This window comes from Seriola lalandi, unplaced genomic scaffold (genome assembly GCF_002814215.2).
Source record: "Seriola lalandi dorsalis isolate HSWRI2012SDOR001 ecotype SW California unplaced genomic scaffold, Sedor1 jcf7180002052130, whole genome shotgun sequence".
In the NCBI taxonomy this organism is placed as follows: domain Eukaryota; kingdom Metazoa; phylum Chordata; class Actinopteri; order Carangiformes; family Carangidae; genus Seriola; species Seriola lalandi.
Window position 1 is genome coordinate 573,112 of NW_019522683.1, and position 14,960 is coordinate 588,071.

Below are 14,960 nucleotides of genomic sequence, written 5' to 3' on the forward strand. Positions count from 1 at the left end.
CTTAGCAATCATCAAAGATAATTTACGTTTGGTGAGACTCTTATCTCATCACTCAGGTAGCCTGAGGGGGTGTTTTTTTTTTTTTTCTTGCAGGGTGATGATAGTGGAGCCATGTTAGCCACAGTATGAAGGTTTAGCTGCTTGGCCCCTGTTATAACAACTCTAGGAGTCTTGAGGAATGTGGGTTTGTCGTGCAGTCCGTTACTACCCCCTCTCTCTCTCTCTCTCTTTCCTTGTCTCTGCTTCTCTCTGTGTCCCCTCCCCTCTCCCAAACAGGGCAATTCCCTAACTTTTCTCTTTTTCTCACAAGGCTACAGTTAAATATTCCATCCTGGAGCACATATCCTGTCTCAAATTCCGACTCTGGACTCCTTGACGCCAAGGCACTCCGAATTGTTGCAAGGTATTGTGTGCATTAGTGATCTCTGACAACAGTACAATCAAGTCATCAATAGCTTTGATGGTGACTATTGTTTGAAAAGCCCGTTGTTTCACGGGCATTATCTCTTAATGCATGTCTGTTCAGTAGATAGAGCTAAAGTTGCAAGTTTGAGTTGCAGTAAGGTGGATGATAAATTTAACAATTGTTCCTAAATGGATGAAGCGCGGAAGTTGCATATTTTGTTTGACCGGCTTTTTTTTTTTTTTTTCTTGGGAAACTGCATGGAAAAAAAACGACAGGCTAGTCACGTTTTACAGTTTGATCGCTCGCCTTGTTGGAGCTCTCTTAGTTTGGGAGAAGCTTTCCTGGCGAATAAAGTGGAAAAAAACAACACACACTAACCTATTTTCCCATCTGGCATTAACTTGTGTTTCAGCGTGCAGGAGCTGATGTTGCGTTTTTTTTTTTCTCCATTCATAAAGTTGCGGTGACACGCAGAGCTCGTTTCAGTGCTGCAATATTGTGGAAAAAACCGTATTTGTCCTTCTGTCAGCTTATATTAGACACCCTGCTTAATGAGAGGCGTTAGATTTTTCAAGTGTAGCAGATGAAACTTGATATGCTTCATGGACTTGAAGTGTGTGTGTGTGTGTGTGTGTGTGTGTGTGTGTGTGTGTATGGATCTCAATAGTGAATCTACAGTAAACTTATTTCACTGTATGCTTTTGCATCTGACATTCATATTCCTCCACTAATGTAAAGTTGTGCTTTCATATGTTTAACTGTGCGATTACAACAAATGTATTGTCCTGAGTGTTTAGATGAGTGAACACTGATGCAGGATGGATGCTTTCCTGCTTTATTTTGACAGCACAGTTTGGAGAAGTCCTCAGCAGAGCTCCTACTCGGTAATTGATCAGGCATTTCTTTTGTTCAACATTGATCCCGCCTCCATCCTCTTCTCTTATTGCAAGCAGCTACAACCACAGCTATTTTTTCTTCGTGTTTGAATGGGAAAATGTTTTTGTTTTTTTTTATCATTTGGTTTTCAAGAAGAAAATGTGCATAGGGTGATACAATAGATATCTGATAAATTAGGGCCATCACAGAGTAGTTGTTCCAGACATAAATTTTAACAGTTATTTGTGTTGGCATTAAGAATAGGAAACTATTAAATAATTATGGCCAATTCTTTTCACATTAGCATTTCTTTAACACCTTGCCAACCAACTTTTTTTCCTTTGTTTTGTTCCCTTCTTCTCTGCATGCTGGAGTGAGTTCACGGCTCATCTATCTCTCATCTTCCATTAAAATTTATCTGAGTCAGAAGGATTTGGAGCCATATTTCTTTTCTTTCCCTTTTCTTTGTCCAGCCCAGATATATAATGTGGTTGGACCCATGGCTTCAGGGCTGGAGGCTGGGTCTGCTGAGGTTGTATATCACCAGGGGCCCTCAGTTCACTCTTAAACCTGTGGTCTATAATGAGGTGGAGAAGAGAAAATAAACCTCATGGCTGTCCAATCCAGTCGGTCACTGGATGTTTTTCGATTTAATATACCCTAATGCACTTAGGATGGGCTGGTGAGACTATATATGCTATGTATGGGGCTAGAAAATCGGAAATAATTTGATTCCGAAATTCAGACTCTACAAGAAATGATAATGGGCGTAATTTAATTTTGTGACTTCATGTGGACGAGTAATTGGTCTTTGTTAATAGTTAAATGTCCCCACTCTTCTTTCTGACTGTGAAAAGTGCAATGGAGAGAGAGTCTTTTGAGCTAATTGATCATCTTCATGTGACCATTTAACTCTTACTTAACTCCTACGTCTCTTCTTTTGACCAACCTCCCTCCACTGTCTCTCTGGCTCCCTCTAGGCACATGGCTATGATTTAGGGCAGTGGTTCCCAGCTTTTACTTTAAATCAAAGTTCATGACTCATAACCCCTTGTAACAGTTTACATATATGGCATAATATGAGTCATGTTCCCCTTTTTTTATGTAAATAGTTTTAAGAGCCCTACGGAGGCATACATATGCAGTATTTCACAATAAAAACTAAAGTTGAGAGAGAGGTCAGAATAAAGATAATGTGTGCATCTCATTACCCCTCAGATTTATATGGCTGCCTATTCAGGGGTCTTGACCCCCAGCTTTGGAACCATTGACGAAGGAAAATACTGCAGCATGATGGATGCACTGATGGATGGAGGCTTGGAAATGAAATGCACTGCCATGATGCTTAAAACATTGCACATGTTGCAGTATATAAGTGGAGAGGCTTGTTTGCAGTGCAGTACCTCACAGCGCAAAAACAATCTCACTAAGACATGTTTCAATTAAAATAAAATTCTTTTCATTTTTAAAAAAAATGTAATATTCAACAGTTCTGGATATTGGACGTTAAGCATGTCTCTCTAATCAGTTTATGACTTCTCTCTCTGTAGTCTGCAGTTAGTACATAACAGTATTTGGTGTCCGTGGAGTGATAAACCACTTATGAGACTGCTTAGAAGTGCAGTAGTGAAAACAGATTGCTGGATGTCAGGACTGAAGTGTCTCTATTTTCTGGCATGTTTTTCTTTAGTCACCTCCAACTCATGTGTTTTCTCTTATCTCAATATAACCACCAAAGGTATGATGTCCTTTTTACAAGATTTTTTAAGATTGGAAAATGTGTGAGGGTGATTTCAGCTGTATCACGAGGATAAAATTGATTCGATCCATTAGATCATTGATTTCCAAACAGATGTACTTGTGCCCGTGGGGTACTTCAGTAGGTGCCAGGAGGTGTGTGGAAAACTTAATCTACTTAACTAGTAAATTCATAGTCTCCAGTAAAATGCCCATCAACCTGAGTCAGTTAATCCATGACACTTGAGATTGCTTAAAAACCAGTTAACAAAAAGGCAGAGAAGTTTAAATCGTTAGCGAAAAGTAACGGATAAATGTTTGAAACATTCAGCTTCTGCCACTCGTGCAAACTTGACCAAAAAGACTGCTGAATGAAAAACAGCAAAAGGAGCCGCTTTTATATAATTAATGGCGTCAAATAATAGCCAATTTATAATCCATTTCCATGGACTCATTTGTGGATATTGGAGCTCATCTCTCAGGGCCGTGGGGAAACATCTGACAAAAAAAGTTTTGTTGTTTCATGTGTCTCCTTTCTTCTTCTCTCCAGCCCCTACTCTGGAGTGCACACCAGTACTGGATCCAGGTCTAGGTCCCTCTACTCAGCCTGGGTCCACACATTCAACAGAGAAATCAGAGAGTGAGCAGTAACACGGAGGTGCTGCGGTTGGAGGGATAGCCAGACGGGCCAATGGGATCAGGGAAGCTGGCTCAGGTGCTGCTGAGATGGGCGGCGGTGTGTCTTGCGGCGGTTCATGTGGCATGTGGTCAAACTGGGAATGGACCGTACCAAGCTAGCCGCTTCACCGGCACTGTGGACCAGAGAGAGGTGCAGCGGGTTCGACGCCGTGGCCAGGAAACACTGAGAGGGTAGGGATGAGAGACTATGTGTGTGTCACTGTGAAAAATCCAAATGAGTAGCAATGCGTAACACAGTTTGGTATTGATTTTGTTCATATTACACTGTAGACGCATTCGTAAGAAGAGTGCTGAAATGAAGAGAAGAGAATCGAGTTTGGTTTTGCATACACAACTCAAAACATTTGTTGCTCTATCTGGAGAAGGTTTAAAATATAAACGACTTTCCCCTCTCTGCTTTCCTGGCAGCTCTCCTTCAACTGCTGTGCTTCCTGGGCTGAGGCCAAGCTCGCCTTATACCAAATTATGCTGCTGAATACTACCACATTGTTTTCTCAAAAACAGCACATGTTCAACCATAACAGGCTGCTTGCCTCACTGAAATCTCCCAGTGTATTTACAGCAAATTGACATTTTCATGGGAAGAGAGGAAAAGGCAGCTTTCTATACATCTCATGAGGAGATGATGAGAGAAAAGCATGACCCAAATTCCCCTGCCTGTATTAGTTAAGATGGAGAAAGTAGTTCAGGTCTTGCTGTGGGGGATATTGCTGGCCCCGGTGTTTTAAGTTAAGACAAGGGATGGGGAGAATGGAGTGTGTGGGTACATATGACCATACATGTATGCATGTGTATGTTTTTAAAGGTGTTGTTTATTTGAATGTCTGTATGTGGGGGGTATCTAGTGAAATTAACTACAGGGATCACATCACCTCTCACCAGCTGCAACCCCCCCCCCCCCCCCCCCCCCCCGTCCCTTCTCTCTCCTGCAGTCCAACTCTTCCACTTTGTTACATAAACAGCATGAATCTGGGTGTGGGATGTATGTCAGTGTAGCAAAGAGTTTTCACTGTATATTTCGCCACTTCTCCGAAAACAAAGGATGTTTTGTTGGGGCCTGTTTTCAGTGTCTGCATCAGTTATTCCAATCATACTCCCATCTGTCCCAGCTTATGGTTCCCCCAGTGCCAAGCCACAGGAAATGAGGTATTCGTATCACCCGAGGGGGGTATGAAAAGGGGCATTTGTTTCACTGCTGTAGGTGACAAAAGCAGCAGAAGGAATAACAGATGACAGGAAAAATATGGAAGAAAGGAGAGCACATGAGGAAATGAGGGATGAGATGAAGAAGAAATTGAGAGCGATAGTGACGGAGATGGACAGAACTAATGAAAGTGGGTGAATTGTATTCAGTTGAGGCTTATTAATAACGCATAGTAAAGCACACATAGAGTCTAGAACTGGTGTTTTCTCTGAAAACATGTTCGGCCAGGGTTCCTGCTGCGTAATAGAAATAGATTTGTCTGCCTTTAGTTTGGTCAATATGGAAGGCATTTGTCAATGTTACATAAAGAAAGCTGTCCTCCCTCTTCATTTACGATGTTTTATGGAAAAGACTGCATGAACATGGCCTTCAACGCTTCTACTGTAATGTCCATTGTACTGTTTACAGCCACCATTATCCTGTTGGACACATCAAGTGTTCACTGGTACCACAAATTAAGCGATTGGCATTGAAATGAAGACATTAAATATATGTTCTGACTGAGCAATAATTCACACTCACAGTTTGACTAACAGACAGTGTGCGGCCACAGGAGAGAGAAAACAGGAGACCTTGCACAAAAGCGTATTATTCTCATCAAATAGTGTGTGGTTTCATGAGAACAAGTAACAAAAGCCTGCAGACTTTTTCCATTACATTGTTAAGTTGGAAACACTACTGTGTTAGGGGTGAAATGGTAGTTTTGTGTACTGAAGCAAATAGGTGATGAGATTGCACAGCATCATTGAAACTCCGGGTATGTTAAGGCTAAAAAGCTCTGCTTGCACGCTGGGCTTCTGACCAATGTGAGTACCACAAACTGGAGTTATTTGACAAAATGTTCAACATCTTTTTGATTATTTTCATTGAATTTCTGGGTGTTGCCTAGTAACTGTCACTTGAATTATTCCGAAACTTTTAAAGTGCCTCCCATGCGCCGGCACAAGCTGGCCAAAGCAAATAGGCCTAATGTGTTGGATTTATTTTCAGTTACTGTTTGAGTGACATTGGCTGAAAACGATCACAGTTCATCTGAAATTGGGTAAAATTAGTCATCTACATCCAACCACCTCTGGACAGAAGCCTTAGGGTGAAGAAATCACATTTCTGATGAGTAAGTGAGTGTTTTGGCTGTTGATAAACCTTTGTGTAGTGTGGGCCAAATGTTTTTACACAGGAGTCGACAGATTTTACTACAACTCATTCATCCCAACAAACTATAATACGTGCAAACCCATGCTTGTGTCTTACCATAATCTTCATCTCAGTCGAGTCGAGTTGCACCAATCATGGGTTTCACATATTCCCTGTGTGGGAGATGGAGGGAGGTTAGTTTAATGATGGTCATTACACTGGCCTTGGGCTGGGGTGTAGTGTTTATTTGCTGGCTAGAGCTCCATATCCCCTGGTCTGTCTCTCATGGTGCCGGGTCTTATGCTGACTGACTCTGATTTATTGGCTCCTACAGCACACTGCAGCCTGGCATCAGTCCACTCAAGGGCGGCATCTGATCAGACCATAGCCTGGCTGGCTGCCTGCTCTGCTTTACTTGATGGGTGATTGACTGTCTGGTTGGTAGAACCAGAGAAGGAAAGTGTGAGGCAGAGACGGAGCATTTTTGCTTTTGATTTCTCTCACTGTTTTTCTAATGTTTCTAAGAGTCGAATATTTATAGTTTAATAAGATCTCTTATTTGTTAGAGTTGAAAGAATCCAGCCAAGTACTTCTTTTTGCAGCCACCCGCCTTATTAACTTAGCCCGGCTTTGCCCAGCTCTGCTGAGGAGAGACGCTTTGGATGCTGGCTAACTTGGCAGACAGTCAGCCCCAAAGCAGAGAATTAGATTTAGTCACTCATGTCCCTTCCAGAATAATATCAATACCACACCGATGGTCTGGATAGGGACCTTTATTTACAGTCCGCCTTGGCATGTGTTTAATTTGAAAAGGAATAAAAGCATTTCACTGTTTAGGACATCATTGGACAAACTTCTTCTATCTGAGTGTTTTGAGGACAAAGGAAAGTTAAAAAAAAAAAAACCCAAGAAAGAAAAAGAAAAAAACTTGAGAAGAATTTATATTTGGGATGAGTGATTAATTGCCAGCTTCCCTTTCTGTTTTATGTGCATTAGGTTCCATTTTAGGTTTTTATGTGTCTGAATTTTATGATTACTGTATATGTGCAGGCTAAGACTGAGCTGTAAAGACGGGATTATCTGGGACCACTGACTGGCATGTGGTCTGTGAATAAAGTGGTTTCTACTTAATGTCAGAGTCTATGAAAAAGATTTAGTCATCAGTTTACTTCCCACATCTGACATTGCTGCACACATTGACATATACATAATCAAACAAACATCATATGCATGCCACATAAGACATTACACAAGCTTATTTATGTGTGTGATTTACAGTTATTTCTATAGCTGATCACAAACAACATTAGCTTTGGCACAAATCATCTGAGTTATGAAAGATCTTGGGTGATGACATACATTTTTATGGAAAACAGCAATATTCAAATGTCCCCTCTGGGATTCGTATGGTAGACCACAGTTTAAGTTTAATTGTGATAGAGAACTTTATCTCTGGAGACCTGTAGCTTGAGGTTAGTGAGGTAACTTCAGGTTTAACTAAATCCTATGACGGTGGGTTACTTCTTACTGAGGTAATTCACCATGGTAACTTACACTGAACTCCTAATCTGCTCTGGGGAAACTTCAGAGGATCAGAGCAAAACCTGTCAACAGCCCAATACTGACCAATCAGATAACTGGAAAAACTGAGTCATCATCCCTACAGGATCCCAATAGGAACAAAAGAGTTCACAATTAAGTGATAAATAATAACAAGCAGTACACATTTTCAGTCTAATCATCTTGCTGTTCCAGACCTTGCATGTGTCCATTCTGGTTTTAAAACAGAGCTTCTAATAAACGCATGGAGAGTTTATCACACTAAATAAAGTAAGAAGTAAGAAACTTAGCAATAAGCTATGTCATTTAGGCATGTATTTACAGTATATCCTTAGCCTTGGAAATATTTCTAGTGTTTCTTTCCTATTCTAGTTCCTATTCCTATACTATTTACATATCATCCAGTTGAGTAGTAAATGTCACTATAACTGAATTTTCCAGCTTTTCATGTCATATGAAATACTTTATTCATGGTTCTGTTGATGTTGCTTATAATTAACAACTCCGCCTCTTTCACATGAACGTGCTTGTAGTCAAAGAGGAAAACCTAGAGTTAACTGAGCTAAATGATAACCAGCTTTGTAGTACCGGTTATCCAGTTCGGTTAAGCCAGACGATGGAAGGTTTCCTGGGTGTGTTGAACTTGCTTCATAGTACAGGCCTTTGTTGTCTCTCAGCCAGAGGAGTCAGCTCAACAAACACAAGCAATTCCCCTTCTCTGTTACACTGCCAACAATCTTTCACTCTTTCCCCCTTTATCTCTGTATCTCAATTAAATTCAATTATACTTCTTTAAAGGAGATACTTTTAAGTTTTTGCTATTGCTACATTGCCAACGTTATTAACCCATTAACAGATGTTTACAGCATCAAACGTCATTCCTTTAATTACCAAGAGCTGTTCCAGCAGTCTAAAAAAAAAAAATTCAGATTCCATCACTTCTTTTCCTCTACTTAAGTTAGCATGCTAACCAGTTAGCTTTGGCACGGTTGGCCCATCTCATCACTCTCTGATACTGAGTCAATAGTGTCCAGTAGGCTGCCCTGAAGAAATAACGCTGCTCAGAGGACATATTATAACTTCTTGTCTTTTAAGACAGCTGAAGCTCTTGGCAAGACTGGTAAGTAAACAGCTGTTAATACTAATGTTGGCTATGTAGCAATAACAACACTTAGCCTATACAAATAACTCCTTTAATGGCATGAGTTTAGCAGGACAACATTGCCAAGACAAGAATGTATCAACTGTTTCTCTTGTTTCTATCACTATCCGAGAAAGTGAGCACTATACTAACAGTACAGTTTTGAGATATTTTACTTGAATGTTTCTATTTCGTGAGATGTCGTACTTCAACTTCACCTCAGACTGAAATATTGCACTTTGTCCGTCACTGCATATATCTCGGTCTGGCTACTATCCTCTGCTGATAAGGACTTTACAGTTAACATAAGGCAAATTCACAAAATATTTTCAACATAACTATTTCTTTCCTTCCCTTCCGCTGTCCTGCCTTTTCCCCTTCTTTTTTCCACTTTCCCTTCATTTACCCTTGTAATTTTCTGTCCTTCCTTTCTTTCGTTGCTTTCTTCAGCTCCTGCTTCTTCACCTCTACTGAAGTTAATGCAGAATTTTATTTTCTTAGTGGCATAATATGTATTCCACCACTGATTAGTATCCATCTCTCTTATCACCATCTGTAGTTGGGTCATCGACTATACACTACATTCCTTTATCATCCCCACTCCTCTATCTGATAGGAGAGCAACAGGCCCAGGTGTTGCTAGAGGCAGCAATACGTTTACGAGTTGTCCTGAGGGGGGTCAGATACCAGGCAGATGACCTTTGACCTATGACCAGTACCCTGACGCACACATACACGGACACAGACACCTGACCTGGAGTCCTGGCAACTGTGAACTTCTGGGCTGTTTCTTTATGGAAACAGACTGTCTGTAGTCATTTTCCATGCCTGCCCAGCTCTGCCTTTCCTTGTAGGTCAGTGGAGCCTCTGCTCTGAACTGCCATAACCTTTGACCCTGTGGATTCCTGCATGGGAAGAGGACCCTCAGGCTACAGCCTCGTAACAGCCTTGTTGATTTTGCATTTTCTAATTTTATAACTCAAACTCTTTGCTAAAACCCAAAGAAACCACAACCACGGAGAAAATTAGATTTGCAACTAGGAAAGGAAACGGTGAAAACATGCATTGAAAATTTGAATTTGCCAGACACAAACGTGACTGATTAATATACCTAGTTTTATGTCATCAACAGTCCAAAACCCAAAGATATTCAGTTTACCATCTTATATGATAAAGAAAAGCAGCAAATTACAGCAATCTGAAAAAGCATTTAGCATATTTATATAAAATGTTCAGGCTCTAAAATTAGTCTTAGTTAAATGAGTTTCTTGAAATTACAAGATAAGTAATAATAACAGTAAGATAAGTGGTACTGTGTGATTATTGTGGTTATAGAAGCCTACTCTGAAAAACTCTACAATACTGCAGTCCCTTTCGACTTTGAACTCTGACTACAGAAACCCCTTTTTTTTTTTTTTCTTCTTCATATTTCCCCTTGGATGAGGTGGCACCCATTTTCCTTTTATTACTATTAATGGCAGTTAATGAGCGATCCACGGGCCGGGAGGCAACTTCAAAGGCCGCAACATGGCCACAGAAGAGTTAATCTCCTTTAGATTGTGCCCTGAGAACAGTAGGACATTTCAATATTGAGGAAAACCCCTGGGGCTTAAACTCCTTTTTTTTATGGCTGTCTTTCATTCTGTTTTACTTCAGTCCACTGTCTAAAGCTTCGTCTCTGTGATAGGAGACCAGGCGTTGACCTGGAGGAAAGAGAGAGAGAGAGGCAGAGAGAGAGGAAGAATAACAAACCACAGCACCTCAGGGTCAGACCCCTATAATCCTTCATATATTGACATCCCCCAGGTCTTTAACAGTGGAAAATCTTCAACGCTTTGTGAAGAAATAGATCAGGGAAGAAGTTTGGTTCACTGCTCATTAAGTGTTGGAATGCTGATGTCTCGCTCTGTACATTTCTGACGTTTTTTCGAAGCCCTGTTTAGTTTGTGTGTTTGCCCCAGAAATTCAACCCCCACCAAGGGTCTGGCCTGTTCTTGCTTATGCTGCTCTCTCCCTCGTTTCCATATCCTCCGTTTTCCGCTCCCACTCCTCCTCCTACTTCCTCCTCTTCTCAACATAAACTTGTTTTGCTTTCCCTCCCACTGATCTCCTGTTCTTTTCCCACCGTCCTCTCTTCACTCCTCCTAACCGCCATTTCTCTCACTCCGTTCGCACTTTCTCTCTAAAGCCAACCCTCACGTTTCAGTTTCTGGAAATGTCCCAAAGAACCCACTGCTTCTGTATTTTCTCCCTTTTCTGTTTTATTTTTATCTTTCGTTTTTGTCTGGCCACCAATTTTACCTACATAAATATCTCTCGTCTGCTTGCCCACCTGTTTGTCTGTCTCTCTGCCCCCCCACATGCCATCTGGTAATGTGGTTGGAGGTGTGCTCTGCTCTTCATCCATCAGAGATTCAAACCACAGCTGTCATCTCCCTGGTGACAGCCCGGGGTTACTACGGATACTGTCTGGTGAGGAGGAGACGCAGGTCATATCTCTCACGCAGGAGGAACTTGAGAAGTTCATCAGGGTTGACACTTAATTTCCCACTTTAGCACTGTTCTTCTAATCGCCCTGTTTTGAACGCTTATTCAAAAACTGCTCAGTCATGTTAACTTTTACTGCTTTTGAAATGATTAATCAATTAATCAATTAGCTAATCTATGGAAAATCTATTGACAACGATTTTGATAATAGATTAATTGTTTAAAGGAATAGTTCTACTTTTTTAGGAAATGCTGTACTTGTCATTCCCTAGAGTCTTTGGTAGTTGCCTCGTACCTTGTCCCAAGAAATTGCCTGGCATGTTACTCTATGGAAAAAGTTTGAATTGTCGCTTTTTAACTTTGGTTTTCACATGACTTAAACAAACAAAATATATTATATTGATTAGTGAGCTTTAGAGGTGCTGGTAGGTGGATAATGGAACAGAATCCGGTTAGATGTGTCCTCCATTTCCAATCTTTATCGTAAGCTAAGCTACAAGCTATAGCTGCTGGTTCATACAGGAGAGTGGTATCTTCTCATCTAACTCTCTGCAGGAAAATGAATAAGCATATTTCCCGACTACTGTTCCTTCAAGTCACTAAACAAGCAAAAAATGTAAACCAGTGGTTGCTTCTAGCCTCTTAAATCTGTGGATTTGCCTTTCTAAAATTTATATTGTAACTTTGGCTTTTGGACTGCTGGTTTGACAAAATAAGAAATGTAAAGTTTCACTGTTTTTGAAATAATTGACAAACTAAAACTGCTACAACTAATATGCAGCAAGTTGTATGACTTGAATAAAAATGACAGTTTTAGTTAGTAAAAGTACTCATGTTTCAAGAAAAATAACCAAAATGAAGATGTAAAAGCTTTCCCTTTAAGAAGCAACATTGGTTTATACATCATGGTCACTTTACTTGCCATGAGGTGTACCACTCACCCTGTGAAAACACTTGTAAAATATCTTCTGTGGCTCTAGAAGCAGCTTTGCAAAGTTTGAAAAAAAAAAAAAAAAGTCAAATGTTGTCATCAGGATTAAACCTGTGCCATATGTTGGAGACATAGAGTGTGAAACAGACACTCAATCAACAGTTGAGTTGCATCATGAGAAAGATGTAGAATCCAGTGTTTGTGAAGCTTGATTCAAACTAGTGACTACAAATCAGAATATCCTAGCCTCTGCTATACCAACTTCTGACTTTAAAAAAAAACAAACATTGTCACCAGCAAGTCCCTCGACTCTATGAAAGTGCAATACTAAATCCCCGGGTAGCCTTTTAAAGACGTGTTAAGTTGTTGTCTAACTTCACTAGTCCTTGGTCAGCGTCTGAAAACATAGGGTAATCTAGCGTTACCTTAAACAGTCATAAATTATGTCCTGGGGGCAGAAATGGTCTAGACTAAGGAGATGTGATCCCTGTGGCAAATGACTTTACCATGAGCATCTGGATCACGCTTTTTCCCAATTTACCAAGCTGTGGTCACTCAGTTCCTAGTCATGCCATCAGCAAATGCAAACAACTAACCACTATCGCAGATGACCACAGATATACCCGTTATTATACGCTTTGAAAGGTCACTAAGGATATCATTACTACAACCACATAGTTGGAATCCCTTCAGCTTGTTAAATGGCTTTATGCAGCGACTTGGGATATTTCTCTTTTGTGAACACAATGATTTGTGCACACTTCCTTAGTGCGTGGATCTGGGCTTTGGGATTGATGCATGTTGGGATTTTTACTCCATTTCTAAATAAACTGAGTTATAAGTGGGTGTGTAATTATTCATGGACGATAAAAAGTGAAACTGAAGTCCACTTTGCATCAGCTTGTAAGGCAGCTGCAGACTTCAGCACCGCTGCTTGTTTATGTGTGTGTTTGTGCGTGTGTGAGCCGAGTCAGTCGTCTTGAGATGTGGTTTAGCCATTTCCTCAAAGGAATACTTTGTGGCTAACCTGTCAGGCCATCAAGCACTCCATACGCCATTATGACTCTTACATATGTCAGGCAGGGTCAAAGTTCCCTGCAGACTCTCCACCAGTAGGAATCAGAGCTGACTGAGAGGGGTGGGCAGCGATGGGGAGCAGCACTGGATATTTGCCAGAGAACAGCACAGCCAGGCATGGAATTTGGGAGAAAGGACTTTATACATCCTGTCCTTCCAAGTTTAAATTCACCCTTGAATGAAAACAAAATGCTCCTCCTCATGTTGTAGGCCCCTCGCATTTCCTTTCCCTCCTGCCCTCTCTGAAAATACCTCCATCCATCACCCGAGGAGGCTTTGTATCAAAGTTTGTTATGTTTATTCTAAAAGCAGGGGCTGTGCAGGTCTTGGGCAGCTCAGAAAATAACTCATAACTGTGTGTATTTGTTTAGGGGTTTTACTGAAATATGTTTGGGAGGTCTGGGTGAGTAGTGAATTTGTTTGTTCTTTCTTTTTGTCTCTGTCAGACCCAATGTGTGTGGCTCTCGCTTCCATTCATACTGCTGTCCAGGCTGGAAGACTCTGCCGGGAGGCAACCAGTGTATTGTTCGTAAGTTGCTTCATCCTTAAATCCTCGATACCACAAAGCCCAGTGGAAAAGATAACAAACAGACTTGGGATAATTCTGCTTGTATCATTATCTTGAAAAATGAATGAACCAATTAAATTCACTCCACTCCACTCTCCTTTCCTTTCCTCTCCTCTCCTCTCCTCTCCTCTCCTCTCCAGCAATTTGCAGGAATTCGTGTGGCGATGGCTTCTGTTCCAGACCCAACATGTGTACCTGCTCGAATGGCCAGCTCTCTCCCAGCTGTGGAGCAGGAGCAGGAGGTCAGTAGTGCCGCTCTTTACACACACATAACTTTATCTTCATCTAACATCAAACCCATCATAATGTGGCAACAAATAAACAGAATAAAGTAAGTGAATAGCTGTTTATCTGCATTCGATACATTACATCGCATTTATCTTGGACAGGACGAATCAGGAGCAGCAGTGTCTTGCTCAAGGATACTTTGACACATTTTTGGGAATCAACATCATTGCTGTAAGAGCTGAGGCAATTAGTCAATTATTCTACTTTTACACTATTAGCAGCAACAATTTTGATAACTGAATTGTCATTCGATTAATTTTTCAAGTATAAATTCCAAACAGTCTCCAGGTCCCCGTTTTTTGTCTTATGTGATAGAAAATGATATGATGTGATATTTTCAGGTTGTGGAAAGTTGTTTGGACAAAATAAGACATTTGATGATGTTAGGTTTAACCCAAATTATGATTATACGTGTTTTTAAATTATGATTATTTTTTTTTTACTATCTTCTGATATTTTATTGACCAAATGTTTAATCAGTTAATTCAAAAAGAATTTGCCAGATTGACTGATAATTAAAATAATCAATACTTGCAGCCCTAAACCATATGATGAAATGGATAGTTTGACATTTTTGTAAAGATGCTTATTCACTTTTCTGGCAGAGAGTAAGATGTGAAGATTTAAGCCATTGTCATATCTATGAAGCCACAGCCAGCAGGAGAGTTAACTTAACCCAGCTAAGTCTAAAGATAACATGAGTCTGCCTACCAGCACTTCCAAATGGCTGGTTACCTGGCAACTGCCCCCAGCCAAAAAATAGTGCAAAACACAAACCCGCACACAAAGTGGGGGATTTATGTATGGATTAAACAAACTGGGTGTCATGTAATGTGTTAATTAGTGCGCTTT

General features: G+C 40.6%; 1 protein-coding gene across 1 annotated transcript in view; it reads left to right on the forward strand.

The window, feature by feature from the left end:
* Positions 1-260: 260 nt before the first annotated feature.
* The window catches only part of fbn3 (fibrillin 3), a 67,405-nt gene continuing 52,705 nt past the window's right edge, over positions 261-14,960 (forward strand). Inside the window, exons 1-4 of the mRNA XM_023400069.2 lie at positions 261-403; positions 3,570-3,889; positions 13,699-13,781; positions 13,961-14,062. Coding sequence (XP_023255837.1) covers positions 3,711-3,889; positions 13,699-13,781; positions 13,961-14,062 — 364 coding nt within the window. The 5' untranslated portion in view covers positions 261-403; positions 3,570-3,710. The remainder of the gene's footprint in view (positions 404-3,569; positions 3,890-13,698; positions 13,782-13,960; positions 14,063-14,960) is intronic.